Consider the following 24,173-nt stretch of genomic DNA (forward strand, 5'->3'; position numbering starts at 1 on the left):
TTGAGCGATGTTGGTCAACGGGAAAATAAGAGACCACACATTCAAAGCCCAGAGCTCGGTCAAGATCAAACGCTCGCGTTGCTCCCTCTCGCTATGGCGAGCCCAGTCCATTCCACAGCACTGGTCACAAGAAAGCTAGCTTTTACACTCTCCTTTCCTTCGTCTAGTTCTTCCTTCCTAGCGGGACGCGGAGTCTGGACGCAACCTGGCTTCTCCCATCAAAACCACGAAAAAGAACAAAGAAATTCACTCACCAGTCGATCCAGCTCTAGGTTTTAGCTTGATTGGTTTCGTTGCCTCTCGTCCAGGATGATCCCCAGCTCCAATTCCCAGCTGCTACTGCTGCTGGCGCTGCTAACTCTCTCCTCGGCCGCGACCCAAGGAAGTGTCCCTGGAATCTATCTCGTCACTGATGAACAAAACAGCACCAAAAACGCGTCAGGCATGGCGATGATCCAGCCAGACTACCTGAGAGGAGGAATGGCAGACAGCGCTTGCGGCGACGTCCAAACTCCTTCACGACGCGTCTTGCTCGAGGAATCCAGGAAGACCTCGCTCAAGATGGAGCTCAAGCACAGGGATCACAGGCAGCCCACCAGCAACAGGAGGTCGCTGCTGCTGGAATCGCTCAAGCGAGACATCACTCGCCTCCAATCCTTCCAGAAAAGAGTGAGTGAAAAGCTTACGGCCAGCGCCAATCCAGAGGCTTACCTGGAGATGACGAACTCCAGCTCCACGAAATCACCTCCATCGCCATCGTCTTCGTGGGAAGAAGTCGACTCCACCGTGGAGTCCGGGGCGGAGCTTGGAGCTGGCGAGTACTTCATGGACGTGTTCGTGGGAAATCCTCCGCGGCACTTCCTCCTCATCATCGACACTGGCAGTGATCTCACCTGGCTCCAGTGCAAGCCCTGCAAGGCTTGCTTCGACCAATCCGGCCCGGTGTTTGATCCATCCCAGTCCACTTCCTTCAAGATCATCCCTTGTAATGCCGCGGCCTGCGATCTAGTCGTCCACGACGAATGCCGCGATAACTCCTCCAAGACTTCTCCAAAAACTTGCAAGTACTTCTACTGGTATGGCGATTCCTCGCGGACGTCGGGAGATCTGGCGCTGGAATCACTGTCAGTGAGCCTCTCGGATCATCCCTCGTCGCTGGAGATCCGGGACATGGTGATCGGCTGTGGCCACTCCAACAAGGGGCTGTTCCAGGGCGCCGGCGGGCTTCTCGGGCTCGGACAGGGAGCTCTCTCCTTCCCATCCCAGCTGCGATCTTCGCCAATCGGCCAGAGCTTCTCCTACTGCCTCGTCGACCGGACCAACAACCTGAGCGTGAGCAGCGCCATCAGCTTTGGCGCTGGATTTGCTCTCTCCCGGCACTTCGATCAGATGAAATTCACGCCATTCGTGAGGACAAACAACTCGGTGGAGACCTTCTACTACCTTGGAATCCAGGGGATCAAGATCGACCAGGAACTTCTCCCCATCCCGGCCGAGAGATTCGCGATCGCTACCAATGGAAGCGGCGGGACGATCATCGATTCGGGAACCACTCTCACGTACCTAAATCGCGACGCGTACCGGGCGGTGGAGAGCGCGTTCCTGGCGAGGATCTCATACCCTAGGGCCGATCCCTTCGACATCCTGGGGATTTGCTACAATGCCACTGGGAGGGCCGCCGTGCCATTCCCTGCCCTCAGCATCGTCTTCCAAAACGGAGCCGAGCTGGATCTTCCGCAGGAGAACTATTTCATCCAGCCGGATCCGCAAGAAGCCAAGCACTGCCTCGCGATTCTTCCCACGGATGGCATGTCGATCATCGGAAATTTCCAGCAGCAAAACATCCATTTCCTCTACGATGTCCAGCACGCGCGGCTCGGATTCGCCAACACCGATTGCTCGGCTCTTTGAGCCCTAAAAATGTAAATTCTTGCGAAGAACCCTAATTTATGTAATTTGACCTTGGAAGTAAAGGTAATACCTTTTGGTTAAACTTGACATTTAGGGCTTTGGCTTAAAGAGAAGAGGGGAGCGCTCATGGTATGTGTTTTCGCCACGAACTGGGTCGATCGATCCGCGGTTTTTTTTCTCGCCAGATCCGATTCGTGCTGCTCATCAGCAGGCAGGGAAAGGTGCGATTGACGAAATGGTACTCGCCATACACGCAGAAGGAGCGACTTAAGGTAGCGTGATCTCTCTTGCCCGATCGCTCTCTCCTTAGGGTTTATCGATCCCTGATGCTTGGCATGGATCCAGGCGATTCGCGAGCTCAGCGCGCTCATTCTTCCCAGAGGACCCAAGCTCTGTAATTTTGTCGAGTGGAAGGGACTCAAGGTCGTCTACAAGAGGTACCCTGCGATCTCTTTGATCGACAGATCCAATTCTTGGTGAAAATTCTTTCTTCCCTTTCTTTTCGTAGGTATGCGAGCCTCTACTTTTGCATCTGTGTGGATTCTGAGGATAACGAATTGGATGGTCTCGAGGTGATTCATCACTATGTCCAAGTCTTGGACCGCTACTTTGGAAATGTGAGTTTTTCTTGCTTCTCGGGGAGTCTTGATTGGTTTTTTTTTGCTCTTCTGTGGGATAGGTTTGCGAGCTAGATCTCATCTTCAACTTCCACAAGGTCCTCTAGCAATGGCCTCTTTTAGACTTGCTGAGTTAGTGTTTTTGACAGGCTTATTTCATACTGGATGAGATTCTAATCGCTGGCGAGCTTCAGGAATCGAGCAAAAAGTCCGTCTCTCGCGTCATCTCGGCTCAGGTGAGCCAAATCAATCGACTGAACAGTTTCTTTTCAGGTATAGTCCTGATATTTCAAAACTCTTTTCTGTAGGACACTCTGGTAGAGAACGCGAAAGAGCAAGCGAGTTCGCTGAGCAATATGATCGCCCAGGCCACAAAGTGAAACGTATAAATTTTTTTAGCCTTCCTTTATATATTCTGCTCACGGCATATCTCCTTCAATGCCATGACTACGCCAACTTCGTTCCAGTATCAGTGAGCTAGCGGCGCAAGATTTCCAATCTGGCACAAAGCCACGGTTCCCATTCCGGCCTAATCTGGTTGAAACAGATGATAAGAGTGATGAAATCCTCAAATTGTTGAAGCAGAGCGAGCGTGGAAAGATTGTCTCATGGGCCCGCTTCAACATGACTCTGTTGCGGCATTTCTCACACACTCCGGTTGGAATTCGTTGATGGAGGCCGTAGCTTGTTTCATGCCTTCGTCATTTACTACTTTCCGACGCTTGACCGGGGCTTCGATCAACTTCTCGGATGAGAGCTCATCTCTCCTTGACAGGAAAAGCCGAGTGTTTATGCAGTGAGCCCACGAAAGCCCCAGAGCAGGAGCTATTCTTCGCCCAGACGATACAAGCTCCAAGAGATTACCGATCTGAATTCCTTTCGAACCATCCACGCAGTCCATGACCTGATTGGTTACCAAAACCGCGACGTCATAATCATGAGCAAGCTTCTTCAGCTTCGCAGATAACTGGAACAGGCTTCTAGACCTAATCACCATTTCCGTCCTGTTGGACCGAAACGATGCTGCTACAGAATCTATGAGCAACAGCCTCACAGGCCTCTCCCGGCGTTGCTGCTGGTTCAAGACTCTCTCCAGGCGCTCGAAATATGTGAACAGCTGCTGGATACTCTCCGCAGGCTCCACGAACACATTCTTGCTGGGATGAAACCCTAATCGGATTTAACCCAAAAGAGAAGTGACCAAACAAGCTCACTTGCAAGATAGAAAAATGTATTTTCTTAGGTTATAGTGATTTCTCTGAAGGATATTGACTTTATTCTTTGGAGAAGAAAAAATTGTACAAGAGGAGAAACATTATCTTTGATGAGACTAATTTCTATTGTGACTGTACACTTGCACTTGAAACATCTCCACCTTTGAAGATTTAATTGTTAAAATTCATCTCTTATTTCACTGGTTGCACCTATTGCAATTCTGCCCCTTTTTCTTGCAACATCATAGGATCAACTTTGACTTGGCTTTATTATTTGAAGGCAATGAAGAGTTTTAGAGTGCTCAACCATTGACCCTTGGTTCAATTTTAGTGGGAGTCATTGTAGCTTCAGTGGGAGCTCTTTCTACACATTTAAACTTGTGGTGTTTTAATTGGGTGTTTTGTCTAATGCAACATGCTTTAGAAGCTTTGGAGTCTTTTGACTTCTTTAATTGGTGGTGACAGCTTTGTTGCTCACACTATTGTAGTTGAACCAATTTCAATTCTTCATAATGCATGGCAAGCACTTTTTGGCCCTTATGTAGACAAGTGGCTATTTGCTATGCAAAGTAAGATGCAAAGTAAGATGAGAAGAAGGGCACCTTTATCAAACAGAGCTGCCAACTGATGGTCATTTGATTGACACCTATTGGGTGTTCTCAGTTTTTTACAATTAATATTTGAGCATGAAGAAATTCAAGGCATGTTAAGTGGCACAAGGTTTCACTCAGGTGGCTAGATTGGATTTCATAGTTATGAAGCTAGCTTTTATTTGCATGATCATGACGCTTATAGCTGCTTGGAACCTCAAACTTCACCAAATGGATGTGCAAACAGCCTTTTTGAACAACAAACTTGAGGAGGACATCTACATTGGCTTTGTGGAGCTAGGTACGGAACATCAAGTTTGCAAACTAAAGTGTACCCTCTATGGCTTAAAACAGAGTCTTTAAGCTTGGTATAAGCGGATTGATACTTTCTTCTGCTCCCTTGGCTACACGAAAGGTGCTGCTGATGGAAATGTGCACCCCTATTTAGTGGCCAAGCTGTTTGTGATTGTCGCACTTTATGTTGACAATTGCATAATGGCTGCTAATGCTCTAGCTATGCTGCTCACTCTCAAGTCCAAGCTCTTTGCTGAGTTTGAGATGATTGATTTGGGTGAAGTTCACTTCTACCTCAGTATTCAAGTATTTTGTGATCGTCAAGTAAGCACAATTTCACTTTCACATGCACACTATATGAGAGAAGTGCTCAGCCAGTTCAATCTGACTGATTGCAAATATGTGCCAACACCTATTGAGCTAGGCACCAAGCTCTTTGTTGTTTCCTCTCCATCATCCACAAGTGATCGTGAAGCAATGAGTGGTGTGCCTTATCAGCAAGCTATCGGGAGCCTGGTTTATTTGGCCGTTGCTACAAGGCCTGATATAGCTCATGTTGTGGGCGTTGTCTCAACTTTTTTAGAAAATCCTGGCCCCAAGCACTGGATGAAGCGCATCTTATGCTATCTTCAAGGCACACATGACTTTGGTCTAAGGTACAAGGCTTCTGCAAATTCTACAGTGCTTGGCTTTTGCAATGCAGATTATGGTGGTGATTTGGACACCCGACAATCCACTACTGGCTATGCATTCATGCTCTATGGTGCTTCAGTTAGTTGGTCTAGTCGTAGGCAATCAATTGTGGCCATGTCTTCCACAGAAGCTGAATTCATCACTATAGTTGAAGCTGCTAAAGAAGCCCTTTGGTTGCAACACCTATCCAAGGATCTGCTGTGTGAGGGGGATGGTCCACTCCTCCTCTATTTAGATAATCAGAGTGCACTGGCTCTGACCAAGGAAGATCGTTACCATGCCAGGAGCAAGCATATGGACATTCGCTACTACAAGATATGAGAGCTGGTCGAGAACAAGCATCGAGTTCAGGGATGTCTTCATGACGGATACAATTAACTATAACTATATGCGTACTCTGGACTGCAATGTATGGTTTGAAATTTAATGAGTTGTCATGCACCAGAAAAAACTTATGAACCATTGCTGGATAGTATGTTAAAGAGCTTTTGGACCAGGATCAAAGACAAACCCAAAGTATGCACGTGGGTTGCTTATTGTGACTACCAGTGTCACTTTGTAAAGCACTCACCAATCAGGGGTATGAGGAAGATACACCAGCAGATTTGAATATTGATGATGAGGACAAAGAAGCAATGCTGGAAGTGGAAGAGCTTGGCACTTAGGATTTGTACAATGGCATGGTTATAAATGAGAATCACTAAGCTTAATGTAGAAGTGAAGGGGTATTGGATGGTCATGGTTTCTGAATTGAAGGACCTCTATCTTTCTTTTATCCCGCCGAGCAAAGTTGATCACTGTTTATGGAGGCTGCAAAGCCAGGCGCATGTGGCACCTATTTTGATGCAGACTTGGTGGAAGCTTTTGCATCTGTTGATCACATAGGATTTCAGGGGAAGTTAAGGAAAAAGTGGAGTTGTACTGAAAGCTGGCACTTAATGGTGAGAAACTAGTCAAGGAGCACCTTTCATAGGAGGTAACAATCTTGTCACATTTGGAATGTTTGATAAAAAATTGTGCAACCTTTTGATCATGCTTTACATAAAAAATATTAAATATTTTGTGAAAATGTTTGACACTAATAAGTTGTGGAATGGCATCAACCCTTTAAGTTTCATAAGGTTTGTCCACATGTGTTGTGGTTCAGCCAGTTGATTTGAAACATTATGCAAAACTTAGTTAAGTTATTTTTTGACTTTTAGCAGCCTAAAATCCGTTTCTTAACCTTCCTCAAACTTTGAAAACAGCAAGTTTCAACTTTTGTTCATGGCCTATTGTAAGCTTCTGAAAAAAAACTGCTATTGCAGTGGCGGCTGAAGCTAAGGCTGACATTCTACCTAGAATCAAAGTTTTTTTTTTATTTTCGGCAGCCTAGAATTTGTTTCTTAGCCTTTCTCAAACTTTGAAAACAGCATGGTTTTAAGAAGGCTACCAAGTCTCAACTTTTGTTCATGACCTATTGTGAGCTTATGAAAAAAGCTACTATTGCAGTGGCAGCTGAAGTTAAGGCTGACATTCTACACGGAATCAAAGCTTGCGAGGGTAAAAGCATTGTGGAGAGGCTCATTAGGCCACAGTATTTGATTGAGCCTTTACCAAGAGCACATCTGGATACACCAACACTTGGGACTGCAGCCTTCACTGCGAAGTTTACCTGTAGCTCATAGCTGGAGGTCGAAAACTATCCTGGCACAAATCTCTGTCCGCGGAGTTTCCTGGCGCAGCTCTATGCCAGGGACCTCCGTTTGCATAGTAGTATTTTGGATACAGTGCATCGGGCAGATTTAGCTCAAGCAGCTTTCTGGATATGTCTGAGTATTCATCCCACCGAGCTGGTGAAAATGATATCAGAGCAGAGCACCGAACCCCAGTGGACAATTATGTGCAGCCTTGTTGGCCACAATTCAAAGTTGACGTGATGATAGAGATAGAGCCCGAGATGTTAATGGTAACATTGAGCGGGCTGCAGTGACTGCCACCCAACTTCCCCGGAAAGCAGAATTGGACCCTCAACTAAGCGTGTGAACAGCAGCATGGCTCCAAATCTCAAATGCGTCCCAAGGAAACAGTATGATGTAACTAGGCCGTCCTTATTCCAATTAACTATTAACTCTTTCCAATTAATTAGGCCGTCTATTTTGGCTTTAAAAGTTGTTAAACCACCTCGACAGGTGATGTTGCAAGAAGCTATTGCAATTGTAATGGCACCTCAAGATCCTTCCAGGTATACTCTGTCTCCTGTTTGTATCTTTTCCTTTGTCTGAACGTGGCTCCACAGGAATTTCAGAATTTTCCGTTTTAACAGATCCTGGCAGAATGAATGTTATCCAACAATGTCCTAAGCGTCATGAAGGCACCAGCGACAAGTGCAGTCACGTATATCTGGATCCAAAATTAATTTTCAAGTCGATTTGAGATAACACCTTGTCACATAGATTTGCAGCATACTACACTGTACTGTGTAATTTTATTGCAGCATTACCGAGATCCTCTAGCATTGGAAGACTCCTAACATCTCTCTCAGCATTGGAACGATTTATGAATTTCTGGATAAGTCCTTTGCATTCTCCACATTAGAAATACATTTCAAAACACTTACTTTATAGCAGCATTAGCAGCTTTGTACAAGCACATTGGACGGCTAAGATTCAATAAACAGAAGGCGTGCCATGGTATTTCAAGAGTGGCTCTTTCAGTTTCACTCAATCGCGGACTGATAGGGTGAGCAAGATGGTAAGAATGCTGGCTGGTCTGCTCTTGGTGCTTTCAGTGATGGCAGCTCTTGCTGCGGATCACGTCGTGAATCTCACACCCGAGAACTTTATGGAACTGGTAGGGCAGGATCGAGGAGCTCTTGTCGAGTTCTTCATTAACAGGTAGCTCCCCCATTCAATTGTCACAACCTGATCGATTGCTTTGTTCCGACTTCCGAGTTGCGCAGTTGTGGAGCTTGTAAGAAGCTTGGACCTGAATATGAGAAGGTTGCTTTGGCATTCAGGAAAGTCAAGAAGACCGTGCTGATAGCCCATGTAAGAACCGCAGTGTCGAGTTCTTTGTGATGGCTCATTCCGATTCACAGGTGAATTGCGAATACCATCCTCTAGTGTGTGGGTATTGTAACATCAGCAACTACCCAACAATCGAGTGGTTCCCGAAAGGATCAATGACTGCCAAAATGTAAGTTCCTGCTGGTGCAGACGATTTTCAAGTAGCTCTGAGGTTACCATGGTTGCGTTGTTTAGTTATTCCGGAACTCCAACTAGCAGAGGCCTGAGGAAGTTCGTAAATGCACAAGCGAAAAACCACAACAAGAAGGATCTGTATTGAATTCCCACAAGTTCATAAACCCCAAACAAAAATATCCGTACTTATCCTTGAACATGTCTATCTTTCAATCGAACGGCTGACAATTAGCACGGATCAGAGTTGTTACGTCCTAACATCCAACCAGTGTATGCCATTTGGGGGATTGGGGACCACCGGATGCGGGCTTCTTGACGGCTGGATCTCATCCTACGATCTGCGAAAATGGAGAGAATGTTGGCGGTTTTGCTGCTGGCGTTTTTGGAGCTTTTGCTGCAGAATCTGATGTCGTTGTGCTTACACCCGACAATTTTGAGCAAGTAGTACGGCAGGGTCGAGGAGCTCTTGTTGAGTTCTACGCTCCCTGGTAAGCAAGCATTGCATTGCAGCTGGATCTGGTCTTCTGGAGGCGATTTTAATCTGGTCTCTGAAATTCCAGGTGCGGGCACTGTAAGAAGCTAGCTCCTGAGTATGAGAAGGTTGGATCAGCTTTCAAAAAAGTGAAGAACATAGTGATAGGCGAGGTAACGTTTTTATGAAAACTTCAATGCCTCTGTGCTCATAGTTTAATTCGGCAAGTGGATTGTGATGAACACAAGTCCCTATGCCAGAAGTATGATGTGAGCAGTTATCCAACACTCAAGTGGTTTCCGAAGATTCATATGATGCAGTTTTTGTGCTAATTATATATGTCTGCAGCTACTCTGGTGGACGTACTGCCGGGGATCTGGTGAAGTTTGTGAATGAAGAAGGAGGTATGGCTCAGATCTATTTTATGTTTACGCTGTGCTAAGGAAATTTATTGTGATAACACAGGTGCACATGCCAAGCTGAGTGTGCCGTCATCAGACGTAGTCGTTCTGACCCCCTCCAACTTTGACGAGATAGTCCTTGACAGCGCTAAGGATGTTCTGGTGGAGTTTTATGCTCCTTGGTAGGTTAAAGCTTTCCCAACCCCCTCTGATGCGGCATTACGTAATCATTGTTCTTATTTTCAGGTGCGGACATTGCAAAGCTTTGGCTCCGGTAAGTCAGTCTGATGCATGCTATCAGTGATACTAAAACATTGATTTTGTTCTGGAAGGTTTATGAGGAGGTTGCAACCGCGTTCAAAGGTGAGAAGGATGTGGTCGCAGCGAAACTAGATGCAGATGCTCACAAGGATGTGGCGTCCAAGTAAGCTTTTTCAGTGTCTTATGTATAGTTGATTGTAACCTCTGCCTATCTTTCAGATATGATATTAGTGGCTATCCCACAGTAAAGTTCTTCCCGAAATCCAACAAAGATGGAGAGGATTGTGATGGGCGTTCACTAGAGGAACTCGTGGAGTTCCTGAACGAACAATGTGGTACTTACCGTGACACAACAGGCCGGCAAAGTGGCGAGTATCGAAATCATTGTCGAAGAGTTCGTAGCTGCTTTGCCAGAGAAGCGTGAGGCAGTGGCAAAGCGGATCGAGGAGGCCATTGAGAAACTGGAGGGTACTGCCGTGGGGTAAGCTTCGTATTTGGAATGCTGTGGTGATTGTTGCAATATATAATTTCTCGACTTCGCAGATACGGGAAGATCTACGCGAAAATCCCCAAGCATCACCCCATTGAATTTATCAGAATTTTTTGGATTGTTAGCAAACACACCTTTGCATTTTTCAGGCGCTGCCAGGGCCTCCAAAGAAGAAATATGCCCCATTCATAGCCGAGACACTAGTAGCAGTATAGCAATTTAGGTGTTTCAGCTTCTCTTCTCATCCCAATTGTTGGCTGCATCGCACCACTAGAATCCAGGTACTGTATTCTTCTCTGGTATGCAAATACCATATCCTGGGATGGAAATTCTCCACTTCCCATATCAGTCTTTGTGTGTCTTGCTCCGTTTTCTTTATCATAGTCAAAGTGTCATTCTGTAGAAATTAGAAAAGATTTGCCCGTCAATTTTGTAACCACCAATTCTTTGAGCCATCGTCCTGAAAAATTCAGCCAAGGCTTAAGCAACAAATACATACTAGGAGGAACATTTTCGAGCGTATCCACTCCAGACTCTACACAATATATGAGATAACCTTACGTGTTTTCCAGGTCTAGAGTCTGTACACGTTATAGCATCCAGTATTTATGTAGCCATCGGCCTGCCAAATGTTGACAATTCTTATAAAATGTTTTCTTACCAATCTGATTTACTGTCCAGTAGACAAAGAGTCGAGGTCCACTTCCTCAAGGTTCAGTATAGAAACCCTTGAATTTCCACATACCTGCCATCCTGCTTCAATTGTGTTCACTAGGCCTAATTTGTTTGAGGTGATCCATAACTGCGCTAGACTGAACTCGGAAGTTTGTTCCACGTATGGCTCCCAAACATTTCTAGTTGTTTCATCTCTTTAAAGTTGCCGTTCAACTCGTTATAGATCATGCAAAGTATCGTCAACTCTTGAGAGTTTTGCTCAGATCAGGTTCTTCATCAGCCAATGGCACTCGGTTTTTTCCATAGGAATGTTTTATGATTAGCTTCCTCACAGAACCAAATCTTGCGGCTATGGTATTCGAAGTTTGCAACACCGGTATTGTGTTTTTCTTGCACGATCCAACTTCTAGACCAAACAGCTGACCGGAATTTTCTGATCGATTGTGCTCTTTTTTGCTCATCATTTGAGGGGCTAAACGAGGAATGCTGCACAACTTACCAGAAGCTGCAGTGTCTGGTTTCTTAGAGACAGCTGATTTTTAATTGGGACGCAGAGGATGATATCTCCATTTGATAACTGCAATTCGGAATCTATGTGTTCACAAGGGTTTGAAAAAGAGGAAACAAACCGTATGATTTGTGAAAAACGGAGGAGTCACGTCTCAGAGAAAATCTCTCATCTCCTCATTGAGATCTGCTGCTGCGTAAGAATGTAAGAAGCATACCATCAGCAGCAATGCTTCTGTTTCTGACATTTTTCGAAGATGACGAAAATAATGAAGGGAGAAACTCTTTGATTTGCAGATCGATGAGGGTCGCAATATCTTCTTCGTAACTTGTGTACTTGGAAATCAAAGAAGACAAAACTGGTCTATCGTCAATCTTTCCCAGCATGGGTCTTCTTGCGACCTCAGATTTCTGACTGTGGAACCCCAGAAACGTTCCGTGCAGGTGATTTACCTCAAGCATTCAAGCTATCAAACCAGTCTATACGGAACGTTTCTGAGGTCCATCCATCAACTTTGGCCGAAAGAAGTTAACGTGGAGTGTTGTTAAAATTGCGCCAAGAAATCTGAGGTCGGTGTTTCATGGCAACATATTTTGCCTGATAACACCACTGTCTATATACTTCTATCACCGACCGATTTTCCTTTCTTTTATTTTGATGGCGGTTGTCTACCCATTGGTATGCCAACTTCTATTTTGCGACTGCTTTGGCCTATGCGTTTCTCCAAACGAGGTTTTTCTTTGCTAAGCCAACTAAAGGAAACAGTTTTGATCGTTGGAAGCGTCAACTTGATCCTACGACAATCAAAACAGAAAGACAATTGAAAACCCGCTTGATTTACTATATTTTTATTGTTTTTAAGTGGAATGAGTAAATGGAAATGGAATGGGAATCTTATGTTTCATGGCATAAGCAAAAGAATGGAATATTTTGTTTCTTTGAGCTTCCTGATGGGGAACTTTGACGTTTGTACAAATTACTCAAGAAATCTCTAAAGGATTTTGCGCCAAAGTGATCACTTGGCCATCTTAGAACGAAACCAAGGATTTCTTTGTCACTGGAGGACATTTATTCAAGTCTTGCAAGACCAACTTAAACGAGCTATGTTGCTCCTCAACTTTCTTCTGGCCACCTTTCCAGCATAGCTTGTTGCAATGTTTACAATACAACACCTCTTGATATTTCCCACCAGTGCTTGAACCTTGTAAGAACAAGTCTGAAGAATGACAATAACTACAATTCATTTTGTAATTTTCCTTAAGGGTTATTCAATGTAACCCTAATACTGATTTGGACCTTTTGGCTGAAGGAAAAGGCTGATTGCATTAACCCCCTTTTAAGTTAGTTCAATTCTTAAAGTTTTATCTTTATCTTACATTTTTTAAAAGAGTTCAAGATCGAAGCCACTATCCCATCTGTTCCAGATCCTAGTGTTTGATTCGCACGAGTGACTCCTCCGAGGGCAAACCTTTGCTGAGAGTGACTCTTTCGACACACAGGCAGGGCAAATCTTTGCTGAGATGGTGAAGAAGGATCTATGAGGCTGTGATTTTGGTCGCTAGAACCATATACCACACACGAGGTAACAAACATTCAAGAGCTGACAATTGATCACAGATACGATGAGTTTTTTGGAAATAAATATAAATGTCTAGGAGTTATACGCGGAAAAAAAATTCGGAGTTCAGTTTTGGACAAATCAAGCCCGTTGAACACAATTGAAAGGTATGTACACACTTCTTATTTACTGAACCTTTCTTGAAGATTTACCCTGAATTCTATGGAGGAACAGGACCTCGACTCTTTGTCTACTGGAAGGTAACTCATATGGTGAAAACTTTAGAAAAGCATTGTTATGGCAGGTTGATGGCTGCAAAACTTTAGGCTGCTATAATCTCATTTTCAAGCGTATCCACTCCAGACTCTGAGAAAACCTTACGATAGCAATTGGGATGAAAAGTGGAGCAAAGGGGGTGCATTGGAGGTCCTGGAATGCTCTTTGAGCCCTAAAAATGTAAATTTTTGCGAAGAACCCTAATTTATGTAATTTGACCTTGGAAGTAAAGGTAATACTAAACTTGACATTTAGGGCTCTGGCTTAAAGAGCGCTCATGGTATGTGTTTTCGCCACGAACTGGGTCGATCGATCCGTGGTTTTTTTTCTCGCCAGATCCGATTCGTGCTGCTCATCAGCAGGCAGGGAAAGGTGCGATTGACGAAATGGTACTCGCCATACACGCAGAAGGAGCGACTTAAGGTAACGTGATCTCTCTTGCCCGATCGCTCTCTCCTTAGGGTTTATCGATCCCTGATGCTTGGCATGGATCCAGGCGATTCGCGAGCTCAGCGCGCTCATTCTTCCCAGAGGACCCAAGCTCTGTAATTTTGTCGAGTGGAAGGGACTCAAGGTCGTCTACAAGAGGTACCCTGCGATCTCTTTGATCGACAGATCCTATTCTTGGTGAAAATTCTTTCTTCCCTTTCTTTTCGTAGGTATGCGAGCCTCTACTTTTGCATCTGTGTGGATTCTGAGGATAACGAATTGGATGGTCTCGAGGTGATTCATCACTATGTCCAAGTCTTGGACCGCTACTTTGGAAATGTGAGTTTTCCTTGCTTCTCGGGTAGTCTTGATTGGTTTTTTTCTCTTCTGTGGGATAGGTTTGCGAGCTAGATCTCATCTTCAACTTCCACAAGGTCCTCTAGCAATGGCCTCTTTTAGACTTGCTGAGTTAGTGTTTTTGACAGGCTTATTTCATACTGGATGAGATTCTAATCGCTGGCGAGCTTCAGGAATCAAGCAAAAAGTCCGTCTCTCGCGTCATCTCGGCTCAGGTGAGCGAAATCAATCGACTGAACAGTTTCTTTTCAGGTATAGTCCTGATATTTCAAAACTCATTCTGTAGGACACTCTGGTAGAGAACGCGAAAGAGCAAGCGAGTTCGCTGAGCAATATGATCGCTCAGGCTACAAAGTGAAACGTATAAATTTTTTTAGCCTTCCTTTATATATTCTGCTCACGGCATATCTCCTTCAATGCCATGACTACGCCAACTTCTGCAGGAGCACGAGTTCTAGTATCAGTGAGCTAGCGGCGCAAGATTTCTAATCTGGCACAAAACCACGGTTCCCATTCCGGCCTAGGTGCTCTAGTGACCATAAAATAAAATCTTTTTCTTCTTATTAAGATTTAGACGCCTTTTATACAGCTTGAACTAGAAGGATCCAATGAATAAAATCCAGGCTTGTAGATCTTCCCATATTTTACTGTTGATTTTCGTTCCATCCCGTCAAGTTTTGCCTTTTCTAGAGTGTAAGTTCTTCTGGGAGAATCATGGACTGTAAATAAGTTCATATCATTCAACATCAATATGCAGATTTGTGGGGAAGCTCCAATCTTTTTTGGTGACAAGAATAGCAATTCTGAGAATGGTTCTGCCTGGAAGCTTGAATTTTATTTCTTGTTCCTTCCCAGGTGAAATAGGATTCCCTATTGGAGGACCATAGGTAGCCCCAAATTGATCATGCAATGTTATTGTTTCTCTAGTATTGTTCTTGAATAAAAATATTGCTTCCTTCCCATGAGAGATACCCATTAGAATTTCAAACACTCAAGAAGAAGATTATAGAGAGAAACAATAACTCATTTTCATGCAATACCATAGAATGAAATTATTCCATGAGGACACTCAAGACATACTAAACTATATCTGTCCATTGCGATAAAAAAAAACCCTAAAATTATTATTGATATACTGCTAGTCCTATAGATCATCATTGACTAAGTCTGGTTAGAGATATTTTAATAAAGTAATATCCCTTTCTTTAAAGCCATACTTTGTGAATAGGGAAAGTGATTTGTTTAAATTAAAGTTTGTAAATCTTTTATAGTAGTACATAAAAAAAATTGATTATATCCTTTGCTTAAGTTTTTATGTAAACAACTATACTATAGAAATATTCTTTATCACTATTTCTTGAAATTGACACAGACTTTGTCTATCTTGACTAAGTAATTTCTTTTATATATATATATATATAAGGTGTTTATTGCATATTTATCTGACTGAGGAGCATGGAACCTACTCTCTTTCACACTTTTATAGTCTCTCTTTGTGTTGTCTTGGTCTTGATTGCATTTTAACATTTGCTCTACATGCATCCTCAGATCTGAAGATTAATACAAAGTCCTAACTTATTAAATATGATTTATTTGCCCTTTGCCATTTTAGCATATTCTATTATAAATGAATTTTACTTAATTTTTTGTTCTATTTGGCATAAGTATCATCGTTCTTTCTCAAAGAATTTTTCTTACTACTTTCTCAAAACTCTCTTTAAAAGGTTAAATATTATACTCCCTTATTTAAACTTGCTATTGGCATATGGCATCCGGCGTATTTTATTCCATTTTTAGAATATTATTTCTGAATATAGTTATAATCTAACGGTTCAAATTCAAAAACTTCAAATAGATGGCATAGATCAAGTGCCAAAGGGGTGGCAACTCTTCAATTTTGATTTTGATGACGCTCCAAATCAAGTGAAATCTTTTAGGGCGATCGAGCAGATTGTGAGCTCTCTCTCTCTCTCTCTCTCTCTCTCTCTCTCTCTCTCTCTCTCTGTGTGTGTGTGTGTGTGTGCACGCGCCAAAGAAAAGGCATGTTCAAAGAAATTCCTGAAGAAGCTGCATCTTTCACGAAGGTTTGTGTTTCTTTCTCTTCTTCATACTCTTGTAAATGATCCATCAGAGACCAATCGTTTTAGCTCTCTCGAATCCAACATCCAAGACTGAATGCACAGCAGAAGAGGCACTGAAACACACACAGGGACGTGCCCTTTTTGCGAGTGGGAGCCCATTCTCTCCTGTTAAAATGAATGGGTAAGACATTAACTCCAGGCCAGGTATGCTTGAAATTTTTTTATTGTTTCATTTCCTTTCGCACTTACTCTTGTATGTTCCCTTGCAATATGAACCTATTTTAACCTCCAAAGAGGACGAGTATGAAAAGCTGTTCTACAAGACCACGCAAATTGGTGCCGCCCGTGGTAGCCTGACATCACTTTTTATTTCATCCTTTACGACATGACAACACACTGCAAAAGGGCTCAAAGCTTGGAATTAGTTCTTCACCCAAAGGATTGCCACAATTTTTCTGAGAGAGTATACACATGACCAAACGACTTGGTAATTTCACATCAAAGAATTAGGTGCTTTTGAATCGCATATTCTCTCATCGCTGCCTGGTTTCTAAAACTCTTGCAGCGGCAGATGGCACAGCGCTGGCTAGAAAGGCAAGAAGAGGAAAGGTATGTGCCTGAATTGACAGATAATTTATTTGCCAAGCTTCAAAAACCTCACACAAATCCTGAACAAGAATCCATTTCCAGACAGCATTGGAAGATTTTAGAAGACTGATATAAAATAATTCATAAACGTAGACAAACTCAACCTCTGATGAGGAAAGGTATAATGACTTCACACAAAACGAAATTCATTTCAGGCTATTCGATTTCCTATTTCTGATGTACGTTTATTCTCCTACATTATCTTTTCTGTCGCATCTGAATGTTCGAACTGGCAGGCAAAATTTGAAAATAAAGACAACCTATTTTATTCTTTTGCTTTCCTTGTTTCCATGAAAGCGAGAAGCATCACCACTATACACATGGCTCAGGCAAGAAGCTTTCATGTTGAAAATAAAGACAACCTATTTCACTCTTTTGCTTTCCTCGTTTCCATGAAAGCAAAAAGCATCACCACTATACACACGGCTCAGGCAAGAAGCTTTCATGTTGTATCTGCTGAGGACATGATCAAACCACTACCCATGATTCTCATAACTATTGCAAAATTGTAAAACAGTTTCAAAAGTAAATCTCAGAAATAGAATAGAGCCCTTCTGTGCAAGTTCATCACGGCAACTTGGGCAAAGTGATTGAAGAGGCGGTTTTAATTGCCAAACTAATGACGAAATTTCAATGTTAGTGTTTTTGAAGTTTAAACATGAGCCGTTTTTTAAAGTTGGCAATGACTTATTACAATTTTAAATGCTTGACAGGTGTGGATGTCTACTCCAAAGAAAAAGTCACATCCTGCCGTGCTCACAAACTTGTGCTCGCAGATTGCTCTCTATATATATCAGCCTTCTCACACTTACTCGGTGTAGATTGGACATTCAAGCAAGCGTGATCTCAAGTGCACCGTGTGAACAAGTCCTGGTAAGGGAGACAGTGGAAGAACAGAGCTATGCAAACTCTTCCAAGCATTAGCTAATTCCTAGAGTGCCTTGCAGTTGTGGTCTTCTCTTTCCTCACTTCCTGGAGCTATGATCTGGTGGCTGCTCAGAATGAAACAACCAGAGTCTATGACTTCCAGGTCAGTTTGCTTAAATATGCATCAAAAGCTCATCGAATTGCCACCACCCAGGTTGTAAGCTTGATGGTGAGGCGGCTGGGAAGAACAAAGAACATTATTACTGTCAATGGCAAGCTCCCAGGACCAACGATCTATGCCAACGTCGGTGATAGGCTTCTCATCACAGTAACGAACACTGGCAAGATGTCAATCCATTGGTGATGAGTGGTCTCAAAATTTCCAAAACATTCTGTGATCTAATGCTCTTTCACAAGTATGGAATCTGGCAATTTAGGAATCCCTGGTTCGATAGCCTGGCTATGTCCTCTCAAGCGAGGCTAATAGTTCCTCTAAAACTTCACCATGGATTCACACATGTGAACTCTCTTCTGGCATGCACACATCATGTGGCTTCGAGCTACTGTCTATGGAGCCATTGACAGCCCAGCATGAACGCAATAAAGGGCGTTGTGGATCCCAGGGACCACTTCATTTGCAAGGGGATCCTTGGAGGAAACTCTACCAGGTAATATAACTGAGGATTGATTAGCCTTGACATGTTGTATTTTGCAGTCTTGCTCTGACTCGCACTTTGACTTGGCTGTGGAAAGTTTTGGTGACAGTGTATGTAGTGCAGCAAAAATGGTCTACAATTCTGAGTTATATATGCCTGGTGTTTACCGTTGCATAGCTAAATCACGTAGTTTTTTCACTTATGTTATTAATCAGGCGGCACGACAGGGTGTTGGAAAGACATCTCTACATTATGCACTGATGGGCCAGGGTAATGGCATTAGCATGATACTGACGGCTTTTTTCCAGACATGGAGTGGCATGAAGGCGTTTCATGCAGTGTAGGAGACATAGATGTGGCAGGGATTAACTTGCAGGTAAAAGTTTCTTTCTTACTCGTCTTTGATTAGTCTACCTATTGGTTCCATGCAGAAACCCCTAGTGGCAAAAGACTCAGAGCTACAGCAGCTGCAAAATAAGGTAATGGCCCTTGAGTTGAAGGTCTTCCAATTGCGAGGCTAATCAAGAGAAGCTGAGAAGCATAAGATATAAAAAAAGATCAAATAAACTTCTTTCAGAGTCAAGATTGTATCACATTACAAAACAATGAACACCAGGCAGTGTGAAATGAACTGTGAATTACTACCAGACCCATTTGTCTTTTGGAATGGTTTTATTGAATCTGAAGCATGTGTTGAGAGTCACAAAATAGGTTATCGAAAATACCACCCTTGAAACTCAGATCAAAATAAAATTACATGATACTACATAATGTTATTTGGCTAGGAATTTGCGTGCTCAACGACGCCACCAATCTGACTTATAGCACGTTATGTTACACAGATTGCAGCATTTTGCATTCTCATTGTCTCTGCACTATTTTCAAATTTATAGCCTTTTGCATTCTCCTGATCTATTTTATAGAAGAGGATGTACTGCCAGAGGCATCGGTCCCTGTCAGATCCTAAGAAAGGCAGTATAAGAAGCCAAAGATCAAGTGTATGCCTGCTGACTTGATTTTCTGCCGAATCAGAAGGATGGTACACAGAATAATGACGTAGTTGTTTGTACACCACGGCCAAGAAGATGTGGCAATCCATGCAGCATTCCAGTTGTATGTCAACAGTCTTCCTGCCAGAAGAACAAAGAAACTATGGTTGTAAATCCAAGACAAAAGCACTAGATATACCGTCAGCATCCACAATGTCAAGGCACAGTGAGACCAGACCAGATGATAAGCTCGATCATTCAGTTGCCACAATACCAAGAGTCCCTGTGATTGCTTTGGTACTTAACTCCAAACATAAGCAGTGCCAAACTCCCAAAGCTCATGCGTAGAACAGATTGTGTGCCAAACCAATCCTTGCCAGGTGATCCCTGCCATTAAAATTAAATAGCCAAGTTAAAATACAAGTAATTGCATCAAATAACCATTTGTATATAAATGTTTAACAAAATAATTGTGCTCTACTTGGAAACCATCACCTTCTCTAGGTTATGAGCAAAAAGACTAATAGAAAATATAGAAGAGGTATCTTTTTGAGATATTATTAACAAATGGATTTGAAATTTGTATATATACGAGCTAACTTACACCTATTAGATACCATGAACCATTCTCTATTGCTGTGAAGTTCAACTAAAATGTGATAGCAATTAGGATAAATATACTCAGGGGTTCAATAATAATGCAAATCTCAGGTAGTGAATTTGAATATTAAAATATAAGAATTTAATATTAAGCTTGTAGAAGGTTATTAGTTAAAAACAGATAATGGATTTGGTATTTGATGCAAGAAAGAAAATATAAAGATATTGCTACTCTTTGAAACCCATATTAGTATTAATATTTGAAGAAATATTTCGTGCTATATATATGAGAAACAAGAAATTCATGAGGATAACTCAAAATATTATCATTTTTCCAAGTAAGATTAATTTTTCAAATCATTTTTTGTCTTCAAGATTAGTGTTTACAAGATCCATCTTAAAATAAATATAACTCCCAGCTGAAAAAATGTGTATTATATGTCTTTTTTTATAATTTCCTTACTGAAATAGTTTTATATATAGATTATATGTTGATAATTATATTATATTATATTTATAAAATATATTAAATATTATGATTTTGTTTATGAATATTGTAATACATTATATCTAATTTCTTATTTTTATTTTGTTTATGTTTTCAAAAATCTATTTATTCATGAAATGAATGATAAAATTTGTTTAATATGATCTATAAAGGTTCTCTTATGTGAGATTTTCTTGAAATAGGTTTTTATATCTCTAGGTGAATAGTAAAACTAAAGGTTTGATATTTTACTGTATCTTTCCTCATCTTCTATGATTTGTCATTGCACAATATTATTTCTGCATTGGCACAAGGAGCCTTGAAGATTATTTATCTATTATATAAGAGTAAAACCTTTGAATACACAAGGAAAAATGTAAAAAAAAACCACCAACAGCTTACTTTAGATCCTTTATAGATACAAAACTAAAATAAAACTTTTGGAACAAGTAATATCCAGTAAAGGACAGTTTTTCTTTGATGTATATAAAATGGATGAAGAATTTGGTGGTTCTCACTCACCATATAACTATAGTTCAATTTTTTTTTAAGTATTGCATAATCCAAAGGTTTTAAGAGAAATTACATTATCTTACTATCTCTTGTGTTGCAAGGAAGTATTATACATTTCAATCTGGATAAATTTATGTATGTATGTTTTTAAATGAAAAATGAGAAACATAATAGAAATTCTATTATTATTTAGTAAACAATGAATGTTTAAAGCATCATTACAGTTCAGATAATAAAGAAGTTAACTCAGTACACAATTAAACTTATAGCTTCACCAAACCAGTGACAAAAACCTATTATTCTTTGGTAGTCTATAATTCTTTGATTTTGTGAAAAATCAATTGTTTTTAAATCTTGGCAGCAATCTTGTAGATGTGTTTAGGGTTGTGTACTTTTTTATAAAGGCAATAAAAACAAATTCAAATTTGAATTTCATGATGATAAAAAAATTGAGCTTATCTTCCTAACACATACATTATTATCCAATTGCATTCATTGCATTATTGTGCATTATCTGGAGATGAATAGTAGCAAAGTTTAGATAAATTTAACCTTGTATACAAAAAATTCTTAACATTGTAAAATTAGAAGAGAAGATCTATTTATCTTGAGTATGTTATATCTCCCAGCGGAGCTGGGATCTTTGCTAGTCATTAAATTAATTTTTATAAAGTAAATATAATGAAGCATATCTAATAATAAGCATAAATATGATTAATAGTGATTTTACTAATATGTGAATAAATTTCATATTATCTACTTTTGAAATACTTGCATGATGATAAATGTCAATTAAAATATCAATAATAGCCCTTGGTGGTGTTTTCTTAAAATAGGATTGAATAGCTCTTCTATCTTCAAATATGTTTCTCTCAAAGTCCTTTTTGATGTCTTCTATTTCTGCATTTATTTGTTGTACAATATTCTTTAAATGTCAAGACTTACACTGCAATTTCAAAATAATTGATAATGTATAATGAATTGCCCAAAATGTTGCTATTGATACAGGGAGTGAGACAATTATGAGAACCCAAGACTGTTTTGAAGATATATTCTTGCTACTACGAATTTGAATAACCAAATTGAGTATAACTCCCTCAAAAACAAAATACATTCCAAGTACTTGACAAATTCTATCACCTGTTTTGATGATTCTTTTTCTAGTTGTTGCTAATTCTTCTCGACATTGTGGGAGATTTTCTTTATAATTAGATAAAAGATTATTACTGATAGTTCTAATATCATCATTCTGCTCATACACAATGGCAGTCACAATTTGTTCCCCCTCAATTTCTAATGGATCCATAGTAAACACTTCTGTGATTGCTAAACAAATTAGGCAAAGATAGACTTCTTCGATGAACACAACTTGATCTTAATAAATATAATTTATATATGATATTTTTTTCCTTGGTAACATACTAATATCATAGATATTGATTTAGATTAGACTAAGTCTAACATTAAGGAATTCAAATTAAAAATTACTCAGCAAATGCTGGTTGACAAAGCCAATAACTTTGTCAACACCTCTTTTGCAAATTAAATTTCTTCTCCTTCCAAAACTTGTGTCCCACCCTTGGTGCTTGTTAGATATCAATTGAAAAAGAGGAAATTAAGAGGCACTAATAAAAGTGATTTGTATTTGTAATGTTGTTAATAAATGTTGTTCAAAACAATATTGATAGATTGATAGATTCAATTCTTGGTGGAAATTCTTTCTTCTCTTTCTTTTCATAGGTATGCGAGCCTCTACTTTTGCATCTGTGTGGATTCTGAGGATAACGAATTGGATGGTCTCGAGGTGATTCATCACTATGTCCAAGTCTTGGATCGCTACTTTGGAAATGTGAGTTTTTCTTGCTTCTCGGGGAGTCTTGATTGGTTTTTTTCTCTTCTGTGGGATAGGTTTGCGAGCTAGATCTCATCTTCAACTTCCACAAGGTCCTCTAGCAATGGCCTCTTTTAGACTTGCTGAGTTAGTGTTTGTGACAGGCTTATTTCATACTGGATGAGATTCTAATCGCCGGCGAGCTTCAGGAATCGAGCAAAATGTCTGTCTCTCGCGTCATCTCGGTTCAATCAAAACCAATCAAATCAATCAAATCAATCGACTGAACAGTTTCTTTGCAGGAGTCCTGATATTTCAAAACTCATTCTGTAGGACACTCTGGTAGAGAACGCGAAAGAGCAAGCGAGTTCGCTGAGCAATATGATCGCTCGGGCCACAAAGTGAAACGTATAATTTTTTTAGCCTTCCTTTATATATTCTGCTCACGGCATTTCTCCTTCAATGCCATGACTACGCCAACTTCTGCAGGAGCACGAGTTCCAGTACCAGTGAGCTAGCGGCGCAAGATTTCCAATCTGGCACAAAGCCATGGTTCCCAATTCCGGCCTAGGTGCTCTAGTGACCATAAAATAGAATCGTTTTCTTCTTATTAACACGGGCATAAGATTTAGAAGCCTTTTATACAGCTTGAACTAGAAGGATCCAATGAATAAAATCCAGGCTTGTAGATCTTCCCATATTTTACTGTTGATTTTCTTTCCATCTCGTCAAGTTTTGCCTTTTCTAGAGTGTAAGTTCTTCATGGACTGTAAATAAGTTCATATCATTCTGCAGATCTTTAACATCAATATGCAGATTTGTGGGGAAGCTGCAATTCTTATCAGTCACAAGAATAGCATTTCTGAGAATGGTTCTACCCAGGTGAAATAGGATCCCGTATTGGAGGACCATAGATAGCCCCAAATTGATCATGCAACGTTATTGTCTGGCTAGTATTGTTCTTCAATGAAAATATTGCTTCCTTCCCATGAGAGATGCCCATTACACTCTAGAAGAAGATTTTAGGGAGAAACAATAATTCATTGTCAAATAGAATGAAAGTAGGAATAGAGTGCTCATTATTTCCATGAGGAGGACACTCAAGACATAGCACAACTTCTATATTAAACTTGAATTTAAATCTCTGTCTATTGCATCCATTGCATTGTGGTCATGCCTCAAGCTGGGCACCAAAAGACCCTGTATTGGTAGTCCTATATATATAACAAAATAGTCAATCATGACTAAGTCCATTTTACTTGACGTGTTTGCCTTGGTGTCAATGTGAGACTTCTTGAAAAAATTAGGTAAAGAGAGACTTCAGAACTTGTGAGGTATAAGTACAATATAATGCTAATATTATATCAATTACAATAGTTTTCATAATGATGTCTAGCTAACCTCATCTATGGACAAAGCCAACACATTCTTACTTTGAACACTCAAGAATCAACTGTTATTAATTTAAATTCATAACACTAAGTCATATATTGAACAATTCAAAACTAAACATACATAACTAATTATAATAAGGATTTGCTATATATTTATAAATTTATGTATAGTTTAGACT

At 40.8% G+C, this 24,173-nt stretch overlaps 5 protein-coding genes and 1 pseudogene across 7 annotated transcripts; 5 read left to right on the top strand and 1 right to left on the bottom strand.

Moving 5' to 3' along the window:
- Positions 1–469: 469 nt before the first annotated feature.
- On the top strand, positions 470–1,968 carry LOC9648693 (aspartyl protease family protein 2). The gene has a single exon (XM_002986155.2). It carries the CDS (start codon positions 481–483, stop codon positions 1,909–1,911), a length of 1,431 nt encoding a protein of 476 aa, XP_002986201.2. The 5' UTR covers positions 470–480; the 3' UTR covers positions 1,912–1,968.
- Positions 1,969–2,002: 34 nt separating this feature from the next.
- On the top strand, positions 2,003–23,157 carry LOC9639876 (AP-1 complex subunit sigma-1). Of its 2 annotated transcripts, XM_024660050.1 has the most exons (8): positions 2,003–2,040; positions 2,097–2,183; positions 2,257–2,348; positions 2,420–2,528; positions 2,591–2,626; positions 2,678–2,764; positions 2,837–2,911; positions 23,090–23,157. In XM_024660050.1, the coding sequence occupies exons 1-7, from the start codon at positions 2,038–2,040 to the stop codon at positions 2,906–2,908; spliced, it is 486 nt and encodes a 161-aa protein (XP_024515818.1). In that variant the 5' UTR covers positions 2,003–2,037; the 3' UTR covers positions 2,909–2,911; positions 23,090–23,157. The 2 variants fall into 2 exon arrangements, with proteins under 2 accessions (XP_024515818.1, XP_002986202.1); XM_002986156.2 differs by lacking the exon at positions 23,090–23,157 and having other exon boundaries at positions 2,837–3,137.
- Positions 3,129–4,083, bottom strand: LOC112340913 (DNA repair protein XRCC3 homolog). Its single transcript, XM_024660096.1, has 2 exons — positions 4,050–4,083; positions 3,129–3,698 (listed from the first exon to the last, which is right to left on the bottom strand). Exons 1-2 carry the CDS (start codon positions 4,081–4,083, stop codon positions 3,148–3,150), a joined length of 585 nt encoding a protein of 194 aa, XP_024515864.1. The 3' UTR covers positions 3,129–3,147.
- LOC112340886 (protein disulfide isomerase-like 2-1) lies at positions 8,004–8,698 on the top strand. The gene is made up of 4 exons (XM_024660053.1): positions 8,004–8,195; positions 8,261–8,348; positions 8,399–8,496; positions 8,562–8,698. Exons 1-4 carry the CDS (start codon positions 8,050–8,052, stop codon positions 8,644–8,646), a joined length of 417 nt encoding a protein of 138 aa, XP_024515821.1. The 5' UTR covers positions 8,004–8,049; the 3' UTR covers positions 8,647–8,698.
- Positions 8,700–10,365, top strand: LOC9639877 (annotated as a pseudogene).
- Positions 13,380–14,568, top strand: LOC9648694 (AP-1 complex subunit sigma-1). 2 transcript variants are annotated; one of them, XM_024660052.1, is made up of 8 exons: positions 13,380–13,422; positions 13,479–13,565; positions 13,639–13,730; positions 13,802–13,910; positions 13,970–14,005; positions 14,057–14,143; positions 14,215–14,289; positions 14,372–14,568. In XM_024660052.1, the coding sequence occupies exons 1-7, from the start codon at positions 13,420–13,422 to the stop codon at positions 14,284–14,286; spliced, it is 486 nt and encodes a 161-aa protein (XP_024515820.1). In that variant the 5' UTR covers positions 13,380–13,419; the 3' UTR covers positions 14,287–14,289; positions 14,372–14,568. The 2 variants fall into 2 exon arrangements, with proteins under 2 accessions (XP_024515820.1, XP_024515819.1); XM_024660051.1 differs by having other exon boundaries at positions 14,215–14,562.
- Positions 23,158–24,173: the final 1,016 nt, after the last annotated feature.

Source organism: Selaginella moellendorffii, unplaced genomic scaffold (assembly GCF_000143415.4).
Source record: "Selaginella moellendorffii unplaced genomic scaffold, v1.0 SELMOscaffold_72, whole genome shotgun sequence".
Classification (NCBI taxonomy): Eukaryota; Viridiplantae; Streptophyta; class Lycopodiopsida; order Selaginellales; family Selaginellaceae; genus Selaginella; species Selaginella moellendorffii.

What these genes read in the sequence shown, in the direction of transcription:
- LOC9648693 (XM_002986155.2), top strand. Translation starts at nt 481, where the DNA reads ATGGCAGACAGCGCTTGCGGCGACGTCCAAACTCCTTCACGACGCGTC.
- LOC9639876 (XM_024660050.1), top strand. An exon ending in CGCAGAAGGAGCGACTTAAG is followed by an intron (nt 2,184 to 2,256) that starts GTAGCGTGATCT and finishes GCATGGATCCAG; the next exon opens with GCGATTCGCGAGCTCAGCGC. An exon ending in CTCAAGGTCGTCTACAAGAG is followed by an intron (nt 2,349 to 2,419) that starts GTACCCTGCGAT and finishes TTCTTTTCGTAG; the next exon opens with GTATGCGAGCCTCTACTTTT.
- LOC112340913 (XM_024660096.1), bottom strand. Translation starts at nt 4,083, where the DNA reads ATGACTCCCACTAAAATTGAACCAAGGGTCAATG. An exon ending in AATTGAACCAAGGGTCAATG is followed by an intron (nt 3,699 to 4,049) that starts GTTGAGCACTCT and finishes AAATCCGATTAG; the next exon opens with GGTTTCATCCCAGCAAGAAT.
- LOC112340886 (XM_024660053.1), top strand. Translation starts at nt 8,050, where the DNA reads ATGGTAAGAATGCTGGCTGGTCTGCTCTTGGTGCTTTCAGTGATGGCA. An exon ending in AGACCGTGCTGATAGCCCAT is followed by an intron (nt 8,349 to 8,398) that starts GTAAGAACCGCA and finishes TCCGATTCACAG; the next exon opens with GTGAATTGCGAATACCATCC. An exon ending in GGATCAATGACTGCCAAAAT is followed by an intron (nt 8,497 to 8,561) that starts GTAAGTTCCTGC and finishes TGCGTTGTTTAG; the next exon opens with TTATTCCGGAACTCCAACTA.
- LOC9648694 (XM_024660052.1), top strand. An exon ending in CGCAGAAGGAGCGACTTAAG is followed by an intron (nt 13,566 to 13,638) that starts GTAACGTGATCT and finishes GCATGGATCCAG; the next exon opens with GCGATTCGCGAGCTCAGCGC. An exon ending in CTCAAGGTCGTCTACAAGAG is followed by an intron (nt 13,731 to 13,801) that starts GTACCCTGCGAT and finishes TTCTTTTCGTAG; the next exon opens with GTATGCGAGCCTCTACTTTT.